General features: G+C 36.5%; 3 protein-coding genes and 1 long non-coding RNA gene across 7 annotated transcripts in view; 2 read left to right on the top strand and 2 right to left on the bottom strand.

The window, feature by feature from the left end:
• Positions 1-2415, bottom strand: part of LOC106086148 (lysophospholipid acyltransferase 6) — a 36396-nt gene extending 33981 nt beyond the window's left edge. Inside the window, exons 1-2 of one of the 2 annotated variants that reach the window (XM_013250693.2) lie at positions 2308-2415; positions 1711-1956 (exon numbers count right to left, since the gene is read on the bottom strand). In XM_013250693.2, coding sequence (XP_013106147.2) covers positions 1711-1815 — 105 coding nt within the window. In that variant the 5' untranslated portion in view covers positions 1816-1956; positions 2308-2415. The remainder of the gene's footprint in view (positions 1-1710; positions 1957-2307) is intronic. The other variant, XM_013250694.2, reaches the window with a different exon arrangement.
• Positions 2416-4662: 2247 nt separating this feature from the next.
• LOC106086149 (PIN2/TERF1-interacting telomerase inhibitor 1) lies at positions 4663-6803 on the top strand. 2 transcript variants are annotated; one of them, XM_013250696.2, is made up of 3 exons: positions 4663-4816; positions 4869-6213; positions 6288-6399. In XM_013250696.2, the coding sequence occupies exons 1-3, from the start codon at positions 4744-4746 to the stop codon at positions 6304-6306; spliced, it is 1437 nt and encodes a 478-aa protein (XP_013106150.2). In that variant the 5' UTR covers positions 4663-4743; the 3' UTR covers positions 6307-6399. The 2 variants fall into 2 exon arrangements, with proteins under 2 accessions (XP_013106150.2, XP_013106149.2); XM_013250695.2 differs by having other exon boundaries at positions 4869-6803.
• The window catches only part of LOC106086150 (DDB1- and CUL4-associated factor 11), a 9698-nt gene continuing 1015 nt past the window's right edge, over positions 6725-15407 (bottom strand). Inside the window, exons 3-6 of the mRNA XM_013250697.2 lie at positions 14859-15401; positions 14628-14783; positions 7094-7200; positions 6725-7026 (exon numbers count right to left, since the gene is read on the bottom strand). Coding sequence (XP_013106151.2) covers positions 6865-7026; positions 7094-7200; positions 14628-14783; positions 14859-15401 — 968 coding nt within the window. The 3' untranslated portion in view covers positions 6725-6864. The remainder of the gene's footprint in view (positions 7027-7093; positions 7201-14627; positions 14784-14858; positions 15402-15407) is intronic.
• The window catches only part of LOC106086151 (uncharacterized), a 20824-nt gene continuing 17739 nt past the window's right edge, over positions 12323-15407 (top strand). For both annotated transcript variants that reach the window (XR_001221089.2, XR_001221088.2), the window contains exon 1: positions 12323-12826. This is a non-coding gene — a long non-coding RNA (uncharacterized LOC106086151). The remainder of the gene's footprint in view (positions 12827-15407) is intronic.

Here is a 15407-nt window from a genome sequence, read left to right as displayed (position 1 = left end):
AAAAACCGCAATCGAATTTGGTATTGATTAATTTTCCGAGGAGAATTTGGAATGACATAAACCTGCCTATCCATATGGATATGACATGTAGTATTTAAAAATATCAAAGTATGAGTCAGCTACAGAAATTGTTTATTTGCAATTGAAAACAAAACACTCATACGAGAAAACAATTGCATCAGTTTATGTGTATACATGCACATTAGGGAGGGTTAATAAGTATGTATGAAAAAAATTAAAACTCGTACAGCAAAACCGTAAACTACTTAAAATTCTTAGAATATTCTCCGAAGAAACCATGAATTTAAAATCAAACCCTAATGCGCACCTCTCCCCTTGAAAAAGGCAATTATTTATAGCATTTTTTCGCAAAGCGGGCATATACATTTTTAAGTCGAAAGACGCGGATTAGGATTTTATTGTAGATACATGGTATCTTCGGAGATTTTTATTAGAATTTTTTGTAGTCTACGTTTTTGCTATACAATAAAAAAAAACATTAACATATATACATATATGTATATAAATTTTTATAAAGAAAAGGAAATTAAATCTTCTCACATATCAACGAGTGCTGTCCGATTGAAGTTTAACCACAATTTTAAGGTACATCATTTTTATAGCCGGGGAAGAATTTTTCACATAGCATACATAGTACCTCAAAAATGTCGCCACCATTAGGAAGGGATAGCAACAGCTGAAAACTTTTTATGAAATGCAAACCAAAGCGGTACAGTGGCCACCACTAAAATATAGCCGCTGTATGTTAAAGACAAATATGTATAAAGTGGAAAATCGCATATCTTCTCTCTAACCCATTTTAGACCACTGTCGGTTTATGTGAAAACTATATCAAAATATGGATCCATTTGGCCCATTTATAATCCCAACCGATCAAGAAGTATTTGTGCAAAATCTGAAGCAAATAGATTTACATGTAACAGCGAAACGGTTGGTAGGACGACAAAAATATAGATGCTACCAAAAAAAAAACATTTTTTTCGAAATGAAAATGTATAAGCCACTAATACTACCTGTCCGAAGGGTCAGTTGCTCAATATAAACATAAATCCAGTGTAAACAAGCTCAAACTTCGTTCACACATGGCCTAGCTCCATTTGTTACATACTCATTTTGAAGTTTTAGAAATCAAATTAATCTGCTTTAGCTTAAAGTTATAGCAAACTGTAAGCAAATTGAAAAATGGTATTCAGCTGGCTGCATGAATCCGAAATTGTAGCTCACAGTTAGACATTGGTTCGTCAACTTGGTGGCTAGGATATTCATCCAAGGCCTTCGTCGACTAGCTGATTCCTTGAGCATGTAAGAAATGTTCCGGACTGGCCTTTATCTAGCAATAACGTTTTTCATTTCTCTAAATGGAGTCCTTACATGGTCACAATTGGGTAGAGAACCTTGGAATTTGAGAACAGTGTACACTTTTAGACAATATTTGCGTGTGAATTTACGGCTTTACACCGATCAGCCGATTATATCGTCATTCAGAATCAAAACATTCTTGCTGTCTCTTCACGCTATTTGCAATGAACAAATAACTAACAATAGCCAGCCAATCAGAGGCTGGCAAAGAACACCTGTTAGATCATTGCCACAAAATAAAAGAACGCAAAAGGGCACCAAAAACGGGAAGTACAAAATAAATACATATTGGTAAAAACTGGTGCTTACAAAATACTACTAATTACTCACCAAGTCGACAGATAGACCGCTTAGATCAGCCAACCAGGTAAATGCTCGACTGCCGCCGTAATTATTCATGCTGTCGTCGCTCTCAATCATGTTGGGCTCCAACATATCTGTGTGTATTGTCGCTGTTTTAGGTGCTGCCTTTGTTTTTCGAAAACACGCACTTTGGTATATTTTTATTTTTGTCTATTTTTTCTGGACTTTGATCATTTGGAAGCCAAGCACGATAAATTATTTTCTATGTCTTCACTAAAAAAAAGATGTTTGGATATATATACAGACGTTTATATGAATGAATACACAGATTTGTTAGAGTACACTTATTAATACCGGAGACGAGGGGGCAAAGATTTTACAAAAAGAAAACGAAATCAAGTCATGAAACCGAAAAGGGTTACAGAGATGGGGAACATTTGTTTGTTTTGTTTCTGCAAAAGTCCTTCAAATGGAAAATATGAAAGTTTGCCAATTATATTGATATAAAATGGTTTGCTATGTGCATCATACTCATCATCGAACACTTATTTCAAACCCGACATATATACACAAAATAAAATTATCACCCAGGATTGACTTTTTGAACACATCCTATATATTCACCTTCAATACTTAATAGTTATAGTTTTTCTGTACTTATTACATAATAAAAATAACAAAAATAAAACACAAACTGTTCTGTTCCTTTTGTTTATTGACGAAGAATTGATTTTGAGTTCTACGTATGGATCTAAATGTCGATTTTCAAGTAATCGATTATTCGTCGTGTTGTGTGAAATGTGGTGCAGGGTTCATTTATGAAGGTTAGGTTACTTGTACAGCTGATGGAATTGTCTAGCTCCAAAGTTGTATCGAAATTTCATTTCTACAACATCCACAAATCATATGGTACAATCTTGTCATCAAGCTGATGACAAGATTGCAGATTGACGTACGTGTGCGTACGTGGGCAGAAAATATGCGAGAAAGAAGATTTGGATTTGAATTTATTTACACGTATATAACCATATTTTGATCTTGTAGCTGTTACACATGCAAATAAAAATTAGAATGTCAATCATGGTTGAATTAGGAAGGATGGGTCACTTGCCCAACAATAATGAAATCAGGATGCACTTATAAGGTGAGATCATTCAAACAACTGAGTACTATTTTTTTACATTTGTTTTGATTTTGCAGTAAATCTGACAAAGGCTGGATAACACAGCCGTGATTTTTTTCTAAAATCTTAAAAAGATGGTCTATTTGATCCGATATTCCTCACATTAGTAACAAAACAGTGTTACAATGGCGCAAGTACAAATAAAAAAAAACATTTGTAAAAGATAAATTGTAAAACAAATTTTATTTCTAAAACCACTTTGACAATTCAATTTACGGCATTTACCACTCAAGGTGGTTTCGTTGGGGATAGACTTTTGTTGTTGCGCTAATGGTACTACCTCTTAATTGTACCATGATGTGCCCTATAAAAAGGCCTATAACAGTAATATTCGATAACTTGATTATATAATCAATAGCTGTTCACGGGAACTCAAATTTTTGTGCAAATTTGTACAAGCATATTTTAACAGTTCGAAAACAAAGTTGGTCTCGCGCAAACAGCTGTTGACAGCCGGCCAAGTTTGCATTCTTTTCGTTGTGATCGTCTTGAGTGTGTTGGCAAAACGTCGTTTAGCTTGATGGCGGATTGCACCATATGATTTGTGGTTGTTGTACAAATGAGACCACCTATAATTGTTTCGCCATGACAGAGAGCCTTCAAATGTCTACTGGGACTTTTTTGGCAGCATAAATTTATAACTTTGAACGGATGTTTTGTGAAGGTCAGCTGTTATATGAAAAGCAGCTGCTACATAAAAATACAAAAGCTAACACCAAAATGGAGGTAAGAGGTAAGCAAAAAATAAAAATATTATTTATTGGTAATTATTAAATTTGTTTAATTTTTATTTACCTTAAAACAAAATTCAAGGCAGCAGCCAGTGTTCAGGTACAGAAAACTCGCCAAATAAAGTAGTACTTTTACCTCAAGTCGGTTGTTTTACATTAGAAGGTAAATGCAGAATTATTTGAAAAATCTTGAAAAATTAAAACATTGTATCCTTCCAGACTCCAAGAGAATAGCAATTGTCGGTTTCTTAAGTGTTTTGACGAAATCATTCTCATCGGAAAACTACGATGAAACCAACACCGTTCCTTTGAATTTGTTAAAGAGGGAAGATGCTGCCATGCGGTTGAGTGGGTCTGGCTGGGCAGTTAAACAAGTGACGCACGAACAATGTTTCGTTGCTTATGTGTGTAATAGAAATTCTTTTTAAAATTTAAAAAAAAAGCTTTTGACATTTAGATTTACTGCAAAATCAAAATATATATAAAAAAATTGTACTCAGCTGTTCGCATGACCTCACCTTATAAGTGCATCCTGACGGCACATCATGATCGTACTCATCGTGTGTACGTGTTGATCAGAGCTTTCGCCAAAAAACGGTACGTCGATTTTTTCTTTTCTTTAATATTATGTATTTTTCCATTCTTTTCTCTTTTGTCTCATTTGTACAAAAACACAAAAACTATATGGTAAATTCGCCATTTTGTCAACAAGCTGTTCGACGTTTTGCCGACACACATAAAAAATTTGTATGGGTGTGTGTAAACGTGTGGATAAAGTGTGCCTACATGATGAGAGAATATGCGAGAAAGAAGATAACAACAAAGAGAATGTAAACAAAAATCTAAAATCTTAATACCGTCAAATCTGTTAACAGCTTTTCGCGTGATATCACCTTTTGAAATTCGCCTTGGAAAAGGATGGAATTAAAAAAAAAAAAAACAGTTTCAATGCATGAAAATCATGATATTGCTTTGGATGTGCATTGCAAATTACCCATTAAAATACAGCTCAGTTAACAGAAAATCGATAACTCGATTATATTATTCGATATTATAACCACATATGATTTGATTTTGTCTCTCAAACGTCGCTCGCACGTGCGACTATTTATTTTTATTAAATAAAACGTACAAAAATTTATTGGAATGGCTATGTTAGCAGAGCCCCGTCAGCGTAAACGCTACAACCTAGTTCCGAGGGGCAAGGCGCTTTATGAAGGTAGGCTTTTTAAATTGTTCCTGTTTATCCAATTGTAACGTTGTTCTCCTAGATGAATCGCGCTTCGGCACAAAAATGTTGGAGAGGATGGGGTGGTCCAAGGGCAAAGGACTCGGAGCTAAAGAAGATGGTGCCAAGGATTTTGTGAGAGTTCGCTACAAGAACGATAGCGAAGGTTTAGGCTTTGAGCACCGAGACGACCAGTGGACCCAACATGAGAATAGTTTCAATGGTTTGCTCAAGTCTCTAAATGGAGAGGAGGACGAGCAAATGCAAACTTCTGAACACGATGATGATGTGCCAAGAGTGGGATTCGGGTTTCAATGTAGTTCCACAGAGGGTTTGTCAAAGGCTAAAAAATCAAAACTCAAGGAAAAAATCAGCGGTATATCATTAGAAGAGAGATCAAAGAAGAGCAAAGCGCGAGTCCATTACAAAAAGTTCACGAAGGGCAAAGACTTATCGCAATATAGTGAAAAAGACCTGGCAAATATTTTTGGTAAGAAGGCTGTAGACGAGACAGAAAATCAAACATGCGACCTTTTCCAACAACTTAGTGCGGAGATCGGCAAAACTGAAGAAGCGGCAAGTAATTCAAAAACGGGACAGGAAGACGAAAAATTTGGCGGAGTTCAAACGATTGCAACAGGCCTTTCGGTAACAGAGTACTTCAATATGAAAATGGCTATGATTAAAAAAAAGTCTGGCCTACCTAAACTCCAGAAAGAATCAAAAGGCGAAAAGGACTTGGCTGAAAGCAGCGAAGATGATAAACATAGCAAGTTGAAGAATAAACAAACTGATACAGAGGTTTTCAAATCAAACAAATTTGTAGATGTGCATAATATAACGGGTAACGGATTAGAAAGAACGCCAAATTCCGATAACCAGCCCTGTGCTCCTCCAGAAAGAGACACCATTGTTACGACAAAGAAGAAACCTAAAAAGCAGCTCAACGGTTCTACCGTTGCGAATGAGGAGCCACAGTTAAAACAGAAAAAATCAAAAAAGAAAAAATATGAAGACAGGGACCACAATGAAGATAGACAAATTGAAACAATCGAAGATGAAACTCCAAGTTCTTCCAAGAAAACAAAAAAGTCAAAGAAGAAAAAGGACGAAACAGTTTCAATGTACGGAAATATCGAAGCAACTGATGTGGCAGTGACATCGAAAGGTGTTACAGAAAAAAAGCCCACGGAAATAAAAAACCCAGACAAGGGAAATGCCACAAAAGAGTTTGCAACAGAGGACACTGCAGAAAATATCTGCTTTGATGAAAATGTTAAAGTAGAAACTTTACCATTCAAAGACGAGAAACGAGGAAAAGCCCAAAAGCGTTCAAGGCGTGGATTCCTGAAGGAAGATGCCACAGACTCCACCATCGACTCCATAAGGCAACTATCTTTGCAAGATCTTAAAGATAAAATAAATAGCTTTAATATTTGTGAAATTTCCACCTTTACTGCAGAAAAATTCAGAAATGTTGATCTGAACTTCTTCCCCAACTCCACATTGTCCCATGTCGACGGCTACCGGTACAACCAGCAGGAAATACAACTTCGTGTGGAAATAGCGAGGAATGACGAAGATCGTATCAATAAATTATGGAGCAACACACTCTGCAAGTATACCAACTTGGAAATACCCAAAAAAACTTACAGAAATTATGCTAAGAAAGTTGTGAAGGCCCGCATTACAAAACAGCCAAAACCGAAACTTAACGTCAAAACGTGGAGTAGGAAAAGTGCATTTTTAAATTTGTAGCTGGTGGATAACCAATAAAAACCTCAAGTTATTTCTTTAAAATTATCGTTTATTACTGAGCGACTTCCATTAGTAAAAAAAAAAAACAAAATAACTAAATATTAATACAGCTTAAGAGAATTCATAGCCAATAGAATACAATAAATGAGATTAATTTAAGGTAAACATATAATGAAATGCTCAATGTAGCGAAAATAAATCTGCTCCTTTTATGTACGTACGCAAGTAGAACATTATTTACACACTAAAAGAATGTTGCACACTGCTTGTGGGTATTTATACTAAAAATCTACGTCATCATCCTCATCTTCGCCCTCCACATCAATTTCACCTTTGCGATGGGCTATACGACGAGATCTTCGCAAAGGTTGTATATTATTTGAACCGGACCTGATTATGTTAGGCTTGTTTTTATACATATTCAAATTTACATGGGCATCAAACTGCAATGAGATGAGAATAGATTTGAACGTTAGATCTTTACCATTTCGTATATTTCCATGAGCTTACCGATGATGAAATTAATTCACTCCGTACAGGATGCCAATCCAAATCTCGTATAACATTCCTGTGGCTTTCTATGGCTTCTTTAATTTGACCAGTTAGAACATCGTATACTGAAATATAATGACATTGGATAGCATTATGCAGTCAGTTGTTGTTTTGCCTAACAAATGATTTGAACAAGCGACAATAAAGGCAACAAAAAACGCTAGAGCTTTAAACAATTTATTTCTTTTTTTCATTATAACTCTAAATTCCCATTTGACTTAAGGGTATTCACCCTTATTCCTGTTGTCGAAGGCGTAGTCGAATTTCGACACTTTTTCATAACGTTAGGGTTGTCGAAGACAAACATTCTATAAAGTTTTTGGTATTTCGTGTGTCGATTATCAAGTTTGGCAAAAACTTTTGATCGGAATTTTCATTACGCCTGGATTTAAATAGAGCATAGTGCCTACTTCAAGTCATGCACTGACGTTAATAATTAACTTGAGATGATGTTGCCAGCCTCAGTTTCAGAAATTTCAATTTCTGCACTGAATTGCATGAACGTTAAACTGATAAAAATGTCCAACTTGATACTAATTTTTAGTTCATTATATTATCTTCTGGCAACGCAATCATGATTCTAAATTTTAACGATATCGGATAAAATATTTAATGATCATGATAACTTCCTTCATGAAGAATGCGTAAGTCATAGCTAACTTTGTCATATTTGGCACTGCCCATATTCACAAAACTTAATGCACAATCCGATGGCTGCCAGTACGTACGTACCGGATTGACCCGATTGCTTCATCGGCAAGGGCTGCCGGCTCGGTGTACAACACACTGCTACAACAATAAAACTTAAGGCAGCTTTAAGTTTCGTTTATTTATGTAGTTCTGTAAATAAAACTCTCAAACCTACTTTAAAGCTGCATTATGTTTTGTGAATATGGGCAATAATGTTTTTTCTTTTCACTTTGTTTTCCCAATTTTCCCGATGGCGCTAACAGCCCTATTCTGAATTCCCTGGAAGCTTTTTCCCTTCTCTCTTTTTCTCTATTCTGAATAACAATTTCCTGGGAGTTTTTTTCCCCACTCTCTTTTCCATTATTCTAAACAAACTTCGAAAAAGGGAAATATCGAAAAAATAGAAAAAAGGGGAGAATGAGGCGATACATTTTGGGAAAAAGTACCCTAATAAATTAAAAGGAGTTAGGATAAAAAATTATGTATTTAATTGTTTTTATAAAAAATTATAGGTTAAGTGCTCTTAAGCTCGGCATGTACCAGTAGTCGGCACTTTTATTTTTTAAGCTGAAATAACCAAGCATATGTAAAACTTTCTCATAAAAAAATGGTCAATAAAGGTCAATTCCCTCCTAAAGTGAATTTTCCAGTAGTTGGCATTTGAGAGCCGAGTGGAAAATGGTTCTTCTGTGGCCTTCAGACACCGCATTGGCAGATCGGTTTATAAGAAAGATATATTAATATAACCTATCTTCGAAATTAAACCGCCTATGGACGAAATCATAATCTGTACTACGTTGGAGGCCTCCGTGGCACGGAAGTTACTTGTCCGCCTATGAATCTCAATTTCCGGGTTCGAATCCTAGCCAAGAAATCCGAAAAAAATCAATTTTCTTAAAATTATAAACTGAAAATTGGTACAGACTATTTTTTTAGCCAGTGTGGCGTTCAGTTCAATTATAGGGGACTATTTTCGAACCACATCTTTATACAGCCTCTTTATAACCGATCATCCAATTTACCGTCTCAGGTCACAAAAGGAATATATTATACACCATTTTTTTCGAAATTTCCCAAAATGTGTAATATTAGATATCCTTTTATTGGAAAATGGTCTATTTTGTATCTTTTTTTGATAAAGCTGCCACGTAGATCGATCTCGCAATTTAATGTTTTGAGCATATAAAAGACGATCTTTTTTACCGATTTCGTAAAATTTTGCATGAATTCGTTGTAGAGACAGAGAGGGGTATCAAAACCTCTGTATATCACTTTTTTTTAAATTATAATTTCTAACAATAAGTATACAAAATTGGATTTTTGGTTAATACATCTAAAATAAAACAAAATTTCGAATTTTTAAAACCAAATTTCAATTGAGTGGAACATTTGTACCCGGAAGGAGGATGGATTGAAAAAGGTAAAATCTTTAAACTACCGACTACTTACTTACTTACTTACACTTACCCTACCACTTTTGTATAATTTACGAACAATTTAATATGTACGAAAATTATTTTTCCCTGTTTTCATCAAAAACAAGTACAAATTTAGTTAGGTTCCCACGGTTTAAATATGTCATATACCCACCATAGAAGATTTGCACAAGTTTATCAGTTTTATTGACAGAAGACGAGCATTCTAGAATTGGGATATGAATATACATATGTAGGTATCAAAATATGTGGTTGATATTTTAATATTCTTTGACCCAAATGTGTAAAGAGTTGTCGTTAAGTGACACGCCGTTCGGAGTCTGATACTAAAAGTAGATCCCTTATCATTGAGCTTAAAGTAGAATCGAGCAGCACTCGTTGTAATGCAAGAAGTTTTGTGATTGCTCCTTAATGGAATGTTCGTGGGCATATTTGCAACGTTGCACTTCATATCATCAACTATTCAAAAATACTTGGCGCCACATTTGGTAAATACAGCCAAATGCATGGCGCCACATTTGGTAATCTGCCGAAAAGCGGCTGCAGCCCGGAAATGTTGATTAGTTCTAGCTCCATAGAAAGCAGCTCCTTTAGAAAGCAGCGTTTCAGGCAGACCTATAGGCAGACTATACCATTCATGACGACTAAGGAGAAGAAAACCATACTACTCACTAAAGTAATTATTGACCAAGAACGATCGGATACATTCAACCAACATGCAGGATGTGTGCCCCGCATGTAACCAGGGACTATACGACACAATTAGTCTATTTATCTATCCACCAGACCACTCTGGAAGCATCCTATTTTAACTGGATATTGCTGGATGAAGACGGAAAGTTGTTATCACAACACAAAAATATCGTGACAGCTGTAGGCCATAGTTGTGCGCTATTAAAATACAGTAATTAAAACAAACTTTGCAAACATGTTTGTAATTTTTTTTAACAACCCTTGTTTTTTTGCTTATTTTTCTATTTTATGTTCTTTTTTCCAAAAAAATAATAGTCTAATGCTGATTTCGAAAATCCGAAATTCCCTCTCCCCATTCAATCAGAATAGGAGGATTTTGTTCGAGGGAGAAACTATTTCCATGGGAGTTTATTTCCAAGGAGTTTTCAGAAATGGGCTGTAAGTGTTTTCGCGTACACTTTTTGTCAACAGGAAAGAGCGTAAGTGTTTTGTTATTTAAACGTTTCAATTTTCTACTGTGTTGTGTGTTTTTCCTAGCATTGGGAAGTGGCATCCTCGAACTTATTTTACTTAAAAACAGCAGTTTTATTTTGTTTTAACATAATAAGCAACAAACGAGAGAAATGGTTCTTACTCGGCTGTAGATTTTTTTTATTTGAAAATATGACGGACAGTAGGTCCATTTACACACATATGTTTTTTGTTTTAGTTGATTGGACATTCTTTTACATATTTTTTACATACTACTAAAACGTCGAAGGCTGTTTGAGTTCAATACAAACATTCGGTTTTAATTTCGAATATTTGTTTGATCCGCATGGTACAAGAACTTGGAAGGTAGGGTCATTTGCCCAACAACTCATTTTTCTGTGCAACCCTGGTGGATTGTTTACAACTCGTAATGTCTAATGCCGGCTAGGCAGCAGTATGTCTGCCGAGGTTAGAAGAAGAAGAAAGTTTAATAATTTTTCTGGCCCAGAGAAATTCATAAGTTATTGTTTTGTTCACCCACCGATGAGAGCCAAATTCAATGTTGAGTGAAAAACGTATACCAGCATTTCCTTTCATAAACGAGACACCACATCAAGAAAAGAAACAATTATGGAAACAATAACATACACATGTGAAAATTGTGATGGTGAAAATATCAAATCTTCCAAGCAGATGATTTAGTATTGCCACGAAAACAACTACCAAGAACCGTAAAACGACCATGCATTTTTCCTTTTTTTCAATTTCTCGAAACTTTTTTTTTTTATTTGCAAAACCAAACCTGTATAAACCACATGAAAGTACACACATCAATGTTTGACATGAGTAAATTTATCAATTTAAATAAATTGTACTCAACTGTTCGCATTAACATACCTTTCAGTTCTTGTACCATGAGTTCACGTTAGAATCTTTCTACTCCCTTTGAGTGCAACTTGGTAGTTGAAAGGTCAGATTCTAACGAGCAAAGCCTAGTACTGACTTCGACTTTTCACAAGAACAACTGTAAAAACGCATTATTAAAAAAATGGTTACGAAGATAATGCGAACACATTCCGTACAAGCGGTACTGAGTTGTATGAGCAAATTAGTAGCGACATGTCGCTGCACATGGATAAATTTTGCACAATTTTAATGAAGTCGGTACTAGGCTTAAAAGCTGAGTATTCTGTTCAGCTTTTCAGGCGGAATGCTGTCAACTCCATATAAAAAAAAACGTCGGCGAAACGCTGGAGGAAAACAGGCGAAAAAGTAGTACTCTGTTTATAGTGAGGATCATTTTGGTTTTATTGGTTTCAATGGTTCCTTTTTTCTTTTTGTTATTTGATTTATCTGCGAAAAAAATAATAAACCCATAAGTGCGGATAAAAAAACGTCTTTTGGTATGAATATAAAAACAAAACATAACTGTCAAATTCCGCTCGCGGAACAATTTAAGATTTCCGCGACTATTCCGAAAGCAGAATAGAATACTAACCCTTTCTCTAAAGCCTAGTACTGACTTTGACTGTTCGCCCGAACAGCTGTCAAAACGCATTAAAAAAAATTGTGACGAAGAAAATGCGAACACATTCCGCAGAAGTGGAACTAGGTTCTATTAGCAAAATAATTTTGTCCATCTTATAATTGCTAACACTCGTTATCGTGCTTTGCAAACATACAGTCCATCTTTGATTTCGTGGTATTATATATCGTTGCAATAATTATCCAAATGCAATCTGGTTTGCCCTCCTTCCGTGGTTATATTAAATAAAGCTGAAGTCTACTCTTTATTGCCAATTAAAGTTGACCCAACTGTCTTTTTATTTCTTTTTGTTTTTCTAACGCTTACGGCAAACAAAGGCAATAACAAACTTTATACAAAATAGTACGGCAAATTCAAAAAACAATTATTTTAATTTTCTATTTATAAACTACTCAAAGTTATGGAATTAAAAACCAATTGTTAACGAAAAAGCCAGGAAACTCAGTAAAAATAATAGCATAAGAAATTCTTGCCAAATATCGTAATTTTATATAAATTGGCTTATTTTATATTCAAATACCCTGAATACTAAAAGGTACCACCTAGTAGGAAATGGTAAAAGTTTGCTCAGCGCGTTCGGAAAGGGCTAGAATTATGAAAATTTGCGCAAATTAAAGAGCGTCTCAAAAAATAAGGTTTGGAAAAAAAAATTGGCGAATTCGTACCGGAGAAATAGTGCGTTTAGTACCGCAATTGGCATTGTTTGGTACTTCCTTTACGGATTGGCCCCCTTAATGGTTGACTATATCAGTTTTTGGATATTTGAAGATTAAAGCATCGAAAAGTACAAAAAATGTACGAAGTAGGTGAGCTTGGCACAGGGCTATTGGCGTAGCTAGCACCCCCAAAATTTTCGTTAGTTATTGCTACTGTTAACTATTAAATGTATTTCCTTCCCGACTCTAAAATAAACAGTTAAGGAACACTTTATTTGTTTACGAAAGTCGTTCGCGTACTTTATTTGCAAAGCACTGGGAAGTGTGAGGAATTGAGAAACTGCATAATTTAATGGAGATTTTCTCATATGCATATAAAAACTCAGTCGGGCCTCGATTACCCGGGATGCTCGGGACCGAAGGCAATACGGATAATCGATTTTTCCGGAAAATGGAGTAAACATTTTTTACAGTCTTTACACATATTTTTATAACAACCGCCGGTATGTACACGTTGAGTAGCTCTATCTTGGCAGTTCCGGACCTGACTGCTATCCCCATCCACTCCATGTTGTGGTCATTAATGCCAGGCGCAGAAATGGGTGTATACTGCACGGAATGGTGTATCACGAAGGCCAATTCCCCACATCCATTCCATTAGTGATCCTTACGTAGCATTTTGTATCCGTGACAACTGTGCAGGCTGCAGGTGTTGGTCAGCTTTGTTTCCTGGATGGCTGCAACCAATATGTTCTTTCGACTCATAAAATCTACTATCTAGTCTATCCTGCCTTTAAAGCCGTTGGAATTCAATAGCAAGAATGATACACTTCTCGGCAATATTGGTGCTGGAAGTCGTCGGAATTCAGTAGCACGAATGATACACTTCCCGTCACTGGCCCGGCAATATTGGTGCTGGTGTGTTGCTGTGGCGTATATTGCCGCACGGAAGAGGACAGTGGGGTCACATGGTCTGACGACACTTGTGGCCCACAGCTGTTGGTGCTCGCACAGCACTTTGCAACATATTTATTGCAACAGCAAGATCGGAAATGAACCCACTCCATGCAACGGTTACACCACACCAACCGATGATGGAGGCGGATATTGCAAATCGAACAGATGTGCATCTCCCATGACGTAAAAAGGACGAACGCGTACAGAAAGTCATACATTAAGCTTCTAAAAAGTGCAACATATCAAATGGTGCGGGGTGGCAGATTTAGCTAGGGAATTGAGATGCAGGTTTTTTTTGTATGCGGAGATAGCGAACCTCGTCAAGCTCCATGGGAGAACAAGCTAGTCTCGGTCCATAGGACCAATCTATCGCAGGAGGAAGCCGATGGTCATTAGTTATTTAAAGGCGCCAATAACTCGCCTTGCCATCTCGAGCATCGTAGGCTCTCAGCATTTAAGTAAGGCCTCTCACTGAGACTCTCCACTCAACACCTCTGATCATCAACGACTGCAGTTGCAGCTACTCCGTATATGGGGCATCCCACTATCCGCAATCTGCGGACGGTAGGTCTCCGCAGAGCTTCTCGTTATGTCGTTGAACACCAAACAAATTGGAGCTTAGAGTACCAACCCGTGTGGTGCTACTGCTTGTTAAGATAAGTTGTGCCTAGGTGCGGAAGGGAAAGGGAAACCAGGAATATATCCACAACGCGATGCAAAGCCAACGAGTTTCTTTGCATTAAATCTTGAAAAACTTTCATTAAATCACCACATAAATCTAAATAGTATAAGGTATATCTAATATACTGGTCTGTTCTTGGTTTCACACGAGAAATTTTTCATCATAAGACTTACGATGTTTAGCTAGCCACTAGGCAGCGTTGTCATTGAGAATTTTGAAAAGATTGCACATAAAGTCGGTTATGCAATAATATAAACACACACTGACAAAGTGAAATCAAAACGCTATATGGAAACGAGGTGCATGAAAATATTTTCCACGAACAGTGCTTTTAATTACACGAACAGAACAATCTACTTACTTATAATTCTTCCTGTACTGCAGCCTGTGTATATGTAGCGCTGGCCAGTTTGTGCAGCCGGTGAAAATTTTGCTCTTAAAAGAGTCTTTGTTACCCTGTGACCTCTGTATGTCATAACGCTAACATCTCCTTCCAATGCCTTAGTGGGATTATAATCTGAAATTGGCATAAGCAACGTTATTTGATTTAAGTGCTTATGGTATAGTTGGTATGACTGTTATATTTACTTACATTCTCTGGGCACCTGGCTAAAACGGTAATCCCATTCGATGAGTGGTGTAATGGGATGTTTCCGCACTTTTGAGTTGGGCGTGGGTTGACGCAAATCCCATATTTTTATACTCTGGTCTCTTGAGTTAGACAAAACGTAGTTTCCATCTTTACGTGGATCTATGTAAGTTACACCATCAAAATGGCCAAGAAATGTACTTTGACATTTTGATGGGCGGTAATCATAACCACAACATCGTAAATCCCAGAGTTTGAGTATACCATTGTTGCAGCCGCTGACAATAACGTTTGGATCTAGGTCATTAACATATGCAACAGCATTAATATCCACAGACGGTGATGTTTGGGTTCGCAAGGCATTAACATGTCTTGTTTCGCGATCGCAAATATAAATGTTGGAATCGTTACAGCCGCCAATCAAGGTTCTGCCTCTATCGCAAGGCGAGAACCGCACGGAAAACATGCCTGCTCGATTTCTCTCAACACCTAGATCATAATTTTGGCAGTCATTGCCTCCATCACTGTCGACCGGCACAACAAGAACTAGAA

This window comes from Stomoxys calcitrans, chromosome 5 (genome assembly GCF_963082655.1).
Source record: "Stomoxys calcitrans chromosome 5, idStoCalc2.1, whole genome shotgun sequence".
NCBI lineage: Eukaryota > Metazoa > Arthropoda > Insecta > Diptera > Muscidae > Stomoxys > Stomoxys calcitrans.
This window is presented reverse-complemented; position numbering and strand designations above follow the sequence as displayed.